This window comes from Motacilla alba, chromosome 9, assembly GCF_015832195.1.
Source record: "Motacilla alba alba isolate MOTALB_02 chromosome 9, Motacilla_alba_V1.0_pri, whole genome shotgun sequence".
In the NCBI taxonomy this organism is placed as follows: Eukaryota; Metazoa; Chordata; class Aves; order Passeriformes; family Motacillidae; genus Motacilla; species Motacilla alba.
The window spans coordinates 12,963,049-12,977,569 of NC_052024.1; the positions used below are offsets into that span (position 1 = coordinate 12,963,049).

A 14,521-nucleotide genomic window follows, 5' to 3' on the forward strand; every position below is an offset into this window, starting at 1 on the left:
AAATTATAATTACTATTAATGGCCAAAACTTGATATAAATCATGCTACCCTGCATTTAAGGCTTTCATGCTTACTACAGTAGCATCTCCCAAAGTGTTCTCAGAGGCCTGGTACTTCCTGGGGCCCCACATGTTCCTACTGTCATGAGCGGAAGAATCATAAACAGCCCTAAAGACTGAGTCTGGTGATAAATGAGTAACTGCTTCTTTCATGAAAAGCTGTAGAGAATTATCCCCTCCCAATCAATTTTCTGTACAGGTAATGTAGGTCTGATTGGGCCAGAGTGAGTGAAAGTGATAAATTGCCACTCGACATCTTCCCCACAGAGCTGCAGAAAATGTGTTTGGCATCTATTAATACTGTTTAGAGCTTGGCTAATATGGACACACTCTGCACAATCATAGGGAAAAACCCTTATGTCAACACAGAATCTGGCTGATCTCCCTGCCACTGCCGGAAGCTCTGAACAGAGACTTCCACTGCCCACTGATGGTCCTGGAATTAACCCCATTTCTGGTAGGTCCTTTGCCAATCTACTCAACACAGCCCCAGAAATGCATTTTACAAAAGATGCTTCTCCAAAGAAAATCATCAAACTCAAGACCTGTCAAAAATTACATGTTCTGCCTTTTTGTCCCTTTTCAGTGGAAGGAAACAGGGAGACAGGGTCCAATTTAAAATTACACTTTCATTTGGATGTATAAGAGAAAGAAAGGCCACACATCCACTAGTGTGGCCACTAGCCACTCCAAATAGTCCAGCAGCACTCAGATTAAACTATTCCTCACACATGACTGATCCATCTGGTTTTGATCACTGGTGAAACTGAATCCACGTGTGAAAGTAACACGTACCAATAAAAAGACATATCATTCTGTTTTGCAGAAGTGGGGGGAAGGATTATCAATGTTACTAAAAATAGCACAGGATGTGAACAGAACATACTGGCCAGAGCCAAACATGTCACAAAGGGCAGGAAAATAAATTTGTTGGAATAGAAAATATTTTGCTAACTTTAACTAAGTATTTACAATCTTCCAGGGACTATCCTTACTGTAACTATGTTATTTGGGAAGATGTCACAGGTTTTACACCAACTGCAATGTGAACTCTTGATACTCAGCACTTAATACTATGGTGCAGTTGACAAGTTCCATCAGCTTGATGAACTTGGAGATCTTTTTCAACCTTAATGATTCTATGATTCCATTCTGTGATTCTATGATCCAGTATTAGGCAGGCACTGTGTAAGACTGCAGGCAGCACATGCACAGCTACAAACGCAGTTGAGGGCCAGGTCACAGCACCCAGCAGTTCCAACAACATTAGAGTTACCCCACTTAACTTAAATGTGTGACTCTGAGGCAGAATATAGCACACATTTGGTGGCTCTGACATTCACAAATCAAGCCACAGCAAGGCAGTGATCTGCAGCTTTTCTGTGCCTTCTCCCCAGAAGTTCATATTCTGGCCTTAGCTTCCCATTAGGTCACCTTATGCTTTCCTCATTTTCAGCAGACAAATCTGGCTTTATCAATTAAATTCTCACCAGAAGGCACTCACTAGCACTGCTGATCAAATTACACAGATGCAGAGAAGAGCAATCAAATGTGGTATTATCATCCATGAAGCTTGGAACATAAGCCAAAGAATACATGGGAGAATTTTAAGCAGGAAAGGGCATTGTGCTAGCAAGTAAGCTTCTAGTGCAGAGACACTGAAAGAAAACATGGAGAGGAAGCAAAAGTTCATCAAGAAGTCACACTGCTTCAAAGTCTAGCATCACTTTCAAAAAACATGGAAATTTCGCATGCAAAAGTGATTGATACCCTATTCTCAAATTAAAGCACATGAAACTCCATGTGTACACAAGAAAACACCTTCTCATCACAGATGCCCAAAAACCAGAACACATTGCCCAGAAATGTTGTGGAGTCTCCCTCCTCAGAGATGCTGTTCAAAACTTGGCTGGACAAGGCCCTGGGCAACCTGCTTGGTGCTATCCTGTTAATGTCTGCCTGATACAGGTCAACCAAGGACTGAGATGAATAGCTTTAGCTTCTCCTGTTTGATTTATACTGCTCCTTTAATCAGATAAATAGAAAGGGAGCATTCTCTTTTCTTGATTAAGAATCACATCAAAAAGTTGCCCTCTTTCTCATATTGAGCTATTGTTTAGTCAAATGCATTCAAACAGCCAATTCATTTCAGTGTTCCCAAACTCAAAAGGGATTAAGACCTGATGAAGTGCTTTAAAGACAATGTACTGTCCCTCTGCCAGGTCTCCCAGGAGTGATATTGGAGATACCAGACCACTCACAGAGGAAATGTCCCTTCAGTACAGATCACAGCTGCAAAGGCCCTTAACAAAGGAAACACTTAAAAATTCTAGATTCTTTAACACATAAAAAGGCATAAAAAGGAAGCTCACACACAAAACTGAATGAAATGCAGCTAAGTTCCAACAGGTGTGTGAGTCAAACATCTTCTGCGAAGGTATTTCCAAGTTGGCTCAAAGTTGTCAAGCAACTGCTGACACAAAATGGTAATTCAGAGAAGGCAACTTTTGCTCTTAATGATCCAGACACAACTGCCTCAAAAACTGTGCTAGAAATTAAACCTGTGCTTACAGTTCAGCTGCTCTGAACTCTGCTTTGCTGACATATGGCCTCAGCATGCTTCCTGTCACTTTGAATTCTTCCGAGGACAGATGTGGGCTGTGCATTGAAGCAGGTTGTCTGTGTTCCCTGCTGCACTCAGAACAGCTGCATTACAGCTGCATACAGCATTCACTACAGGAGGAGAGGAAACAGCCAAATGCTTTTGATAATGGGACTGGGACCCTGTCCTTTACAGGAAGGATGCCAGGCTGCTTGTGGTAAACTTTGCAACCACAGAAAACAGAAAATTTGCTCTCAGTAAGTGAATATATACAGCTTAGCCAAGAAATAGGGAATTCAACAGTTGGCAAGCACTAAAATATTTTCTTTTAGCCTTTAGCAGAAGACCTAAGATGCTTAACTGGAATTCTTCAAGGAAAGTATGAATCACACTGCTTTAATAAAAAAAATTAACTTGCAATTTCCTGGCTTCATGGAGAAAAATAAAATATTCAGGTTTCTTTTTAATACATTGATATGTTAGGGCATAATGGGAAAAAAAAAAAAAAAGGATAACGGTTCAGGAATAATGGCTGTCGTTCCAACAGATCCCTGTGTTGTAGCTGCTGACTTGAGAGAGTGAAGCCACTGAGTACAGCTCCATATCACAGTGACCCACCAGTTCATGTCCAGAAGTGACACAGCTCAGAGCATCTCTGTTCCTACCAGAGTTAGCCCAGAACCTAATCAGCCTTCCACAAAAATCAAGAGATGCTAGTGAATGTTATAAATGGCAAACAGACTCAAAAGACAGATGTGTTGTTATGCAGCACAGCAATGATGTCATTGCTGACATGTACGTTGCACCAGCACTCATCAATATGGGGCCTTTTTCCCCATTGCAAAGGGGCAACAGATTATGAAACTGCAAATACAGCAGTAGATGCAAAAAGCTTTTCACTTCTAGTTTTATGTCCCTGTTCACAGGATGCGTTTCCTTTATAAAGAAAATAACCTCACATATGTGAAGTTTCAGACGTTCAAGTGCTCAGCACACTTAGCAAAAATATTCCAATGTCACTCACATCTAGAAACCAAGATCCTTTTCTCTTAAAAAACTGTCCCCCACATATGACAGCAAAAACTCTGTCTCCCATTCTCTTCCCTGGCCTCTACACAGTAATGCCATGAAGGTCTCTGAATTAATTCTCTTAATTCAGAGGGTCTCTTCACACACCCTAAAAAAATCAAAAGAAAAGTGGGTCCTCATTGTGCTATATTCAGCAAGTTCAAGCCCACTGAAAACAGTCACTTAACTCAAAAACTAAGCTGTGAATACTCTAAAAAACATTGAAATTTCACAGAGGGCATTTTATGTAATTTTACACATTGCTTTTATTAATTCTTCAATGATTTTTTAAATGTGCCCAGAAACTGAATTAATAAAGGGTTCAAAAGGAACATTCATTTTGTACAGACTTTCAGGAAACTATTCTGACATTTTTCTCAACAAATGGAAATACTGTTCATGACCTGAAGGCTTTCTTTAAGGTTCATAAATAGAACATTTCCTATTTGAATGGACCTAGAATTCCTAATGACATAACGACATTTTATACCTTCCCTCTTTCAATACCCATCTTTGAATCATGTCTGAAAAGCAATAATGTAATCCTTACAAATGCAGAACACCTTTCCTCCATTTAAAAGGAAGGATGAATAGAAATTGATGCTTTACCTGTAGCTTTTGTCACCACTATTCTTTTGCAGTTTCAGTCTCTCACATCTCTACTGTAAGTCATACTGTCACTGATAGAAGTTCTGGCAACAACATATTCAGCAATAAAAAAAATGTTTTAAAATAATGAATTATTTTAAAATTTTAACACAAAATGCATTTTATTATATGCTTTCTAAACTAGAAAATCAATTACATCTTAGAATTTAAAAAAAATTTAAAACTTGCTTTTTAAAAAGCCCTATTACACTACACTTACTCTTGACTTTGTTCAGGTATTTGGAAATCACAAAGCTCATTTCCTATGATTGTAATGATATGCAGTTAAGAGAGGACTACTTTCTTGTTAATTGCATAGCCCAGTATAAATTCCTGGCTAACACTGAAAAAAGCAATTCTTGAGAGGCAATTCTGCTTTTTATGTGCACTAACATATTCGCTTAAAATCTATTAAAATGTGAAATATTAAAAACCTGAAATACAGACTCCAGTACTCTCACATTAAATTCAATCCAGACTAAACTTGATGTGGACATATCTGCAAACCTCCAGTGCAAACCAGCTTTCTGCAGGGCTGCCCAGCCAACTCCACTGTCAGGGCCTATCACAGCCCTGAGCACCTGAAAGCTTTGGGATTTGCAGCACTCAGCTTTGCAAATGTTTTTTCCTCTCTCAAGACAACTCTTCAGCTAGGAATCATTAATTACCCTCAGATTTGTCTGAAGTTGGAGGCCTGGCTCATTCTCTCATTCTCAGTTCCACAGTGTCACCAAGGAGGGAGTTGTGCCACTGCTTAGGGAGAGCTCCAGCCTGCCCAGCACTTGGCCCAGGCAGGAGGACAATTCACAGAGCAGAGGAACAGCAGCACTCCTCCACAGACATCAAAGCGATTTGTTTTCTAACAGGGAATGACTCACTCTCACGCCTGCTAAAGTTCAATTAAACATCTTTAGGGGAAAATTTATGATTAAACACAGAATCAACACTGTTGATGGATACCACATATTTATCCAGGCTTCTGGGCCTCTCTAAATATTTAATTTTGCTTTGATGACCATTTTGTGTCTAGAAACTGAATTACTGACAAATTAGCTGCAATCTTCCCCCACTTTTCATATCCTTCCAGGTTTCTGCACTCTTCTGAAGCAATGTCTTTCCTGTCAAACTCTGTAAACCAAGTAATATTTGCTGGCCATCATGGCCTTGGATTCTGAGAAAAATTCTGTCCTGAACATGATTATGGACAATTATCCTGAGGAACTTCTGGAATCCCTTTCAAAATGCTCTCACTACTTTTTGTGACACTGTTTTGCTCAGCTTCCCTAACTCACTTTGAGATGTAACTCAGGAGTCAGTGCTGCTTCCAAAGGCATTTCAAGAATTCTCCTGGCATCCCAGCATGTTACATGTTTAGTTTATGGAGAAATAAGTAGATAAAGTTCATTAAAACACATGCAGTACTTCAGCACTATGCACACAGATCTCACAGAGCTTACGGGAGATAAAACTAAGTTCCTGACAAGACTGCACCCTATAAAACAATCCAACAAAACACCCACCATGACTCGCAGAGCGAGTGTGAGAGATCTGAGTAACTTTAAAAAATCTCTGCTGAATCTCCCACTGGCAAGCTCAGCTGCTCCTGGCATCTGTGCAGGATGAACTTTGTAAGACTGCTGCTGCTTGAAGGCTTGTTCACATTAATATGTAGATTCCAAACAGCAAATTCAGCTGGGAATTTAAAGTATAAACAAAATTGCAGATTTAATGGGAAGAAGTTCTTTCCAGTTCATGGAAAGGTACTCCTCCTCTTACAGGAGTAAATTCAGAGGGGAAAAACCCCTACAAAACCCAAACCACAAGCCAGTCCATCACCAGCCTGCACAATCTCTCAGTTCTACAGTGCTTGGTGTTGTGAGGCATCCTACACATCAGCAACCTTAAGGCACTTCTAACTCTACTGGCTTAGGGCATGTATAAGAGCATTTAATCAGTCACCAGACACTTTCATCTCAAGCAGAATTCTAAGATACAAGAGTTTCTTCAAGAAACACAGACGCTGCCTTAGCTGCGCAGAGAAATGAGACGTTTTCAGAACACATCATTCCTTCCACAACAGCTCCTCAGCTGACAGAATCCGGGCAGCCCCCACCCATCCTGGAGCCAGACACGGCTTCTCACGACACCTTGTGGCAGCAGGACCAGCTGACAGGGCTTTTGTCTTCAAAACAGTAACTTTCAAGATTTTCTGACACAGTTAGCACAAACTACAATTTATGTGAGATTGTGAAGCATGGATTGGCCATCTGAAGCATGAAAGGAGTCAAGCCCTCCTCCAGTATCATGGGTGTGCTTTGGCAAGACCCAAAGAGGCTGCTGGGAGCAGGGAGAGAAGTTAGCACAGACGCTGCACATCGCAATATCCAGTGGAAAAGGTAACCAAGCTAAACACAGAAACAGCCATGGGCTACAAACCCACAAATCCTGACCTCCATTTGCCTCCGCTCTGGGAAATGCTCTACAGAGTTCTCTTGGATGAAAATCAGGTTTTTGGTCATTTCTCCAACAAAATTGAGGCAAAATCTCCACAGCACAACCGCAGCCCCCACCCCGTGCCGCTGCCAGCAGCCGCCCCCGCCGGAGGCAGTGTCACCACCAGGGGCCATGGGCACCTCACCTGCGCTGCTCCTGGGGGCTCCACACTGAACCTCACCCTCCTGCTGCAGGAAACACTCACCACATCTCACCACACCTGCTACTCCAAGCTGCAAAGATGACTTCGGCGTCCTATTTTTTTTTTTCTGTAAAGAACCCAAATAGACACTCAAATGGCCTTCAGGTGGAAACTAAAATAACCCTGTAGAATGGTATTACCTCAGTGAAGTAACACATCTTCATCTCAGAAAGCAGGTTGGGAAGCAGAGTGGTAGGAAGGTCATCCTCACAAACTGAGGAACTCTGACAAAGCACTGATCTCTCCTGCTTTCAGAAAGGAGTTTCTCAAGACCAGGAAACTTTCTTCTCAAGTAACAGTCCTCCAGCAGGGGTGCAATATACTTTGTATCTTTGTGCATTTACAGTCTTAAATACAAATACTATGATTTCATGGATTCAAAACCACAATGTTTTGAAGCCCAGGACACTTCTCTCCACCATCTCCACCAATTTTTTGATACACCATCTACAGTGGTAAGGCCCTAGACTTACCTGAAAGTACCAAATACACTCAGCTAGGAGAAACCTGAGAGTGCAAAGAAAAATGCACACCCTAATTTGTCTTCATTTATATGCTCTGGCATAAGGTACAACCTGTGCTTTAGAAACTCAAACAGACAAGAGTTTATGAGCAGGTTAGTCCCTGTGGACTGCATTCTTTTGACTAGGATTGTCTTTCCTCTAGAGATGAAACCATGTACAAACCATGTCAATTTTAGTCGTTTTCATCAATTTTTTTTTCCTTCACAAGAAGCCTAATCTGACAAGATGTGTTACATGAGGTGCCGGATATTAGCTTAAATAGTTTCAGTATTTTTTTATATTGTTTGTGTAGAAAGGACTGTTAACACCAACAGTTGCTGTGCCTGCACCAACACGAAGTAACCTAACAGACAGAACACCTTGGAATGAGCCTGCTCTAGACACTGCTAACGGGATTATCGCGTCAGTCATTGGAAACAAATGTCTCTAATGCTTTCACACTCCACTGATTTTACCCTGTAATACCCAGACTCAAATGCTATGAATACAAATCTTATTTGCAGCCATTGCTGCCTAAGAGAGGGATGTAAATCACCCCATGAGCCTGCACCAGTCTGAGGGAGAGACTGAAGCTGTCACTGCTTTAATTTCTAAGAGCCTCCCTTCCATCAAGGCATATCTAAATTTCCACTCGTATTCTTAGCTGCTGGGTTTTTTTATGGATTCAATTCCATAAAAGTAGCTAATTATGATGAACAAGTACTTAGAAACGCTAACATAGAGCTTGAACTTCCATGAAAGTGTTTGTAATTGTAATGAAGTAGCTTGTCCAAGAAGCATGGGAGACTCTGTCCTTCCAAGACAACCTAATCACAATGCACCAGAGTGCCAGAAAGCTGAAGAAGTCCCCAGAGAACTTTCAAAGACTTGATTCAGCTCCTTTCATTAAGCAGTAGGTTCAGCAGACCCAGATGCAATTCAATTAGGGAAAGTAACAATCAAACCATGTTCAATTTCCTCTATACTGAGCTTTCGAGATTCTAAGAGTTCCCGTGACATATCATGTGGTTTTCAATTCCATTGTGATTGGTATCTCTCAAAACCAGAAAATCTTACTTTAAAACATCCTCTTTCCAGACCCATTGCACATAAACAGCAAAGAACAGTGATTGTTGTGACAGACAATCTTATTACCACCTCCATCTCATTTAAGAATGACTTTTTGAGAAGCATTGGCAGTACTTACAATAAGAAACAATTTTAGACCTCATTTTAATAAGGAAGATCACCTTGAAAGTTACTTACACAGCAAAGACTTTCACATTTACTTCACTATCATGAAACAATTTCTGTCCTGTAATCCAAAGAAATTCAAACCATAATGAAGAGCATTAACCAAACACCTGTCAGAATCAAGGTAAGAACAGAACAAGCCTGAAAATCCAGTCAAAGGGAAAGAATATTCATTCTATCTTAAAAGAGACTAAAACAAAGGATGTGACCAAGAGTCTGAATACACCTTTAGTTCACTGATTCTGTTTAAAAAAAAAAAAAAAAGTAACAAACCATTTTAATGTTGCAGCTTTATTTAAAAGAGACTTTAGAATTTTTGGTAACATATATTTAATACAAAACTGATACAATGAAAAATAAACTTCAGCAGTGTTCTAGAGCAGATTACAGGCTGTAAACTCATAGTCTAATGTTCTATATTGGAAAAGGTAATTTTATTCAAAGCTTATTTGCAGACCAGCACCAAGTGATCCCAAAAGTCTAGTTTTACTCAACATGCCAAAAAACCTCAAACCCACACCTCTTAAGTAAGGAGTTGCTCAATCTCACTCATTTTCCAATTTACAGTAACAGCTGTGATTAACTGTATACAAGAAACACATCAAAATTTCCTACAATACCTTTAGTGAGTAAAGTTAACTTTTGTACATCTTTGAAAGTTTATAACGAGTCATGGACAACAAGGTATTGCACAAAATTTTAGTAATTGCCATTTACATGGAACTCAGAAGTCCATGAACAAATTTCAAAGCCCTGCCACAGTTCTTTTTAAACTACTTCATTTCAGCAGGTCAACTTCCTTGATTTTGGGATCACATTTTTTAAACCTACGTCTGCAGTATATCAAAATTCCAACATATCAACAAGCAGTACGAATAGGATCCAGCAGGAAAGAGAAAAACCAAAACACAACAAGCTACACAATCCTGAAATCCTTTTACCATTTTTACCACATGCTCAGTAGAAAGCAAAACTTCTCCCAAAACTCTTTTATTTCTATTTTTAAGTTGTCTGAAATCAAGTTTCTCAAACAGAAAACGTGTTTTGGGAAGAAACTTTCTCATTATAAACCCGGTTCCTCAAACATCCCATTTTGGGGGTAACTTGGCTTCATGCAACCCCTACAGGCACAGGGAAGATACTGCCCTCAAATATTAAGGCTGTAGAGATATACCAGATGGGGCAAAATACTAATACTCAAACAGTGAAATAATAGTACTGTAATTATTGTATTTGTTCTTCTCTGTCATGCAATCACAGCTGTACTTTGTAGAAGACAGCAGAGGTCTATTCCATGCTCTCTGCTCAGCTGCTTCTCACTTTGTGATTCCTGAACTCAATCTAATTTGTTTTATTATGGCTGCTCATGCAAATCTTCTAGGAACATCATCAAAGGAAAAGGATGCCAATCCAGTAATGCCAGAAAAATCTGCAATTCAAAAGTCTTCTCTAGAAATTGAAAAATTTCCTTATAAATTCCACATCCTTTTCAGGCTCTTTGCCTTTTGCTTTCCTCTAAAACACCCACCAATCATCCTTTATCCCTGCTCTCCACCCTGTGATCCCAATGTAAACAAAATCCAGTAGAATAATCAAGTTTTGCCAGAGAACAAAAAAAGCACCATAACATTACATCTTTGCTCCTTTCAGTAAGTTATAGCAGCATTTCGAGACCAAAGCCTCAGCATTCCAATGCTTAAAGCCTTGCTCCCAGGTCCTCTGCAATGCTTTGGATCCTGGTACCAAAATAAAGAGGTATTGAACATAGGAAGTGCTCACAGGAATGTGGATAGGAGTTTCTGTGAACTGTGTGTAACAGACCTGCTTTGTGCCTGGGGACATTGACTATGCAGATTTGGTTCTCTTGTGAGGCTGAGGAGTCACTGGCACTGAACAGTTTTGCCATAGCCACCTCTTCCAGCATCATAGTCTTGCCGATACTCATCTCGGACCTAACGAAGGAGGGAGAAAGGGAAGTCCAGAAAAGACACGGAAAAACAATTTCTGAGAAACTGTTACAGCATTAGAATACATTCATACTAACATCACAACATGTAAATGGCTACATGGAGCTGTCTGACCAAACAGAAGGTGAAGTGCATCATGCAAAAGCCCAGAGTAGCATAAGCCAACTTCCTCTTTCATCATGTCCAGGGACTCTCTAATCAAGGATGGTCAGCCTTGGTCTTTGGCAGTACAAGCCACTGCCACCTGCTCCACTTGGGGTTAGCCAGCTGCTGTCCTGTGTGTTCCTGACAGCCCCTTACATTTTCTGGGCTTACTTAAAAGCGTTATCCCCAAGCAGTCAAGAGCTGTTTCTGCAAGTAGTTCTAGTGAAATTTAGGAAGGAGTTATTTATTCCTAGTGGATTATACTGCCATTTATCAGATATCTTCCAGTGTTATCTTAAACAATGACTCCTAAGCTGTTGTTTCTGAAATTTTTCTGTGCTCATTCAAAATCAAGAAGTTTGGCAAAGTCACCATTCCCTTAAAACCCCAGGCTGTACAACAACCTACCTGCCCCCCTGATCGTCCACGGCCATACTGCCTACCCTCCTTAAACCCTGCATCCCAGTCTGTCCTTATGATCCTGTCATCCAGTCTGGTCCCGTTGATGTATCGCATTGCATTTTCAGCATCTCCTCTGGCATAATACCTTAGGAATACATTAATGAAAAAAACAGACTTCTATTTTCACCACATGGGAAAATGAATAATATCAAGTGGGCTACGAAACCAAGTCTTTGCTTGAACCACTTTTATGAAGTTAGGCCATCTAAGAAAACTGCTAGTGAAAGGGTGAAACATCCAGCAATTCAAGCATTAAAAATATGCATATTGGATTAAGTTTGTCAATCATGCTGATATTTAACAGAACAAGGCTCTATTGCTAAAGAGTGGGATGCCCCAGTGTGAGGCTCTGTCCAAAATTTCTCATGCTCTGTTCATGCTGCAAACTTTCATCAGTCTAGGAGCTCACTGGAAGCATTTACAGAATGATCCTCAGAAACGTGCACATAATGAAGTCACACGACAAGGATGAAAGATGCCAACAGAAGTTTTACACGTGTGTATGAAAAGAGAGACCTTTTTACCTCGGCACGGAGAATATGAATTTACTGCAGAGGTCAACTACCCAACAGATGTCTGGGTTAAAGTATCAAAGTGAAAGCAATCTGCTATCCCCACTCGACATACAGTGTATGCTCGAATACAGAATCACGGTTGGAAAAGACCTGTAAGACCATCACGTCCAACCGTGAGCCCAGCATTGCTCTCTCTCGCCAGGGTCTCCCACAAACGCTTTAGCAAATGATTAATTTTATCCTCGGAGAACATCCCCGTAACTCAGAACCTGCAGTGCAGAGCAGTTCACCCACACCCTGACGGCTCCTGCCGCGCTGCACAAGGATACTCCACGAAGCAGAAGCCGCAGGCGGTTTTCTTCACTTTGTCCAGCCCCATTATGACCTTCTTAATGTCGCCGCTTTTGCCGAAGAGCTCGTGGATCTGCTCCTCCGTGGTGTAGAAGGAGAGGTTCCCCACGTACAGCGTGCAGCTCTTCCTCAGCAGCCGCTCCTGGTCGTATCGCGTCCCCTGGGCCGCAAGGACACAGCGTTACCTCGCGCCCGGCCCGGCCCGGCCCGGCCGGACCGCGCGGCGCCCGCCCCCGGCCGCGGCTCACCCGGAAATGCTGGTCCCGGTACTGGCTGAGCTCGGCGTAGGAGTCGCTGCGCAGGATGCTCAGCGTGCCGCCGGAACTCATGGCGGTGCCGCCCGGCCCGGCCGAGGCCAGCCCAGCCCAGAACGGACCGACACGGCCCGGTCCGGCCCAGCCGAAGCCAGCCCAGCCCAGAAGGGACCGACACCGCCCGGCCCGGCCGAGGCGAGGCCAGCCCAGCCCAGAACGGACCGACACCGCCCGACCCGGCAGAGGCCAGCCCAGCCCAGAAGGAACGGACACGGCCCGGCCCGGCCGCCCCTCCCCGCCTTCCCGCGCCCCGCGCACGCGCCCCGCGGCGGCCGGGCGCGCAGCCAATGGCGAGGCGGTGCGCGGCTCCGGAGAGCGCGGCGGGGCGGGGCGTGCGGCACCTCTCGCGAGAGCCGCGGGGCGCCCCGCGGCGGGGGCGCTCGGGCGTCGGGTCTCGCGAGAGCGGCGGCCATGGCGCTGCTGCGGGCGCTGCTGCTGCTGCTCTCCAGCCCGCGGCTCGTGGAGCGGCTCTCGGAGTCGCGGCCCATCCGCGCCGCCGCCCGGGTCACCGCCAGCGCCCTCACCCGCGGCCAGCGCGACCTGGCTCCGCGCCTGCTTCGCCTGCGCGACGCCTTCCTGGCCGAGCTCAAGGACGGCGCCCGCGCGCGGGGGTGGCCGTGGCCGCGCGGGCCGGGCCGCGGCGGCCGCCCCGGATCGGCGCCGTGATCGCCGCTTGGAGCGGGAGACAGCTGCGGACAGCGCCGGGGAGGAGACGGGAACCGCCGCCGCTTCCCTGCGCCGAGCGCACGGAGCGCGTTGGAACCGGCGCGGGAAGGGCCCCGGGAGCAGGTGACAGCGGGGCCCCGCAGCCGCTGCGGAGCCCGGCCGTGGCCGGACTGTGGATGGCGAGCTGCGGACTGGACGGTGCGTTCCTCATCGCGGGGCCTGGAGCGACTCCTCGGGAAAGCATGAACACGGGAAAGCTGCTCCTCATCGGTTTCATGGATTTCCATTTCAAAGACAGTATACCGTCCCACGGTTCTCAGGAACAAGCAGACTCACTTTATAATCACCCACAATGCTGTGAAGATTGTCACTTTAAGCGCTTGATTAGAAACTTGAAATAAAACCACGATTCTCACAGGAGTAACTGTAACAGTGTCTGTGAATACAGAAGTAACACTCTATATTTGATACAGTTTTGTTACAAAAAGGGTTTTAAGCGATGATGATGGACAGGATAACGGACCTCTTACAGGAATATAAAAGAGAGTCAGTAGCTATCCTAAAAGCACACCTCAAGTCTACAGTAGCAAGAAGGGTTTACAGGGAAAATAAATGACCAATAGAGCCACCCTACCTATAAATGGGAATACAGCTATATAATGGAAAATGATGCATCCATCACATACAATGCCCAGGGCAGGTTTGCTTAAGACACTGTATCTGATGACATCTATGACACTACAGCAGTTAACCTTCCTTCAGTGCATGTTTCACTGTTTGATCCAGCTGAGTAGAGGCTCACTTAACTGGGGAGGGTCATTTCCACTCCTTTTATCATCCCAAGTGAGGAGAACCTTGTACTTTGTCTGAGATACAGTTTCCTGCATTGCTGGTAAAGTTAAACCTCCAGCACAGATGGAGAAACTGCATGTACAGTGTAAATTCAAAGGTCTGGCTGGCAAGTATATTGTTAATCTGAGCCGGTATTTGTAGTCCAGGTTCTGTTGCTGGCTCTCTGTAGGTTACCTGTGGAGTGGTAGAGCAGTCATCATCCCATGGGAATGGTGCTCCATTACATCCCCCAAGAGTTCCAAGATATACCCCACTCAGACTGCCAGAATTCCTAAGTTTTATGAAAATAATGTACAATTCAAGTTGCTTAGAAAGCTGAAAATGGGAAGCAGGACATGGAGTTCCTGCTGTGGCACATGGTTGTGTCATCCCAGTGTAAGAGAGCAAAAAGAAAATTGGAAAATACATTTGCTGTGACAAT

General features: G+C 43.7%; 1 protein-coding gene across 1 annotated transcript; it reads right to left on the reverse strand.

The window, feature by feature from the left end:
• Positions 1-9,104: 9,104 nt before the first annotated feature.
• LOC119704505 (spidroin-2-like) lies at positions 9,105-13,678 on the reverse strand. Its single transcript, XM_038145864.1, is given in 5 exon segments — positions 9,105-10,781; positions 11,349-11,487; positions 12,247-12,428; positions 12,517-12,807; positions 12,810-13,678. Coding segments are annotated over 5 exon segments (1,410 nt in total). The 5' UTR covers positions 13,536-13,678; the 3' UTR covers positions 9,105-10,709.
• Positions 13,679-14,521: the final 843 nt, after the last annotated feature.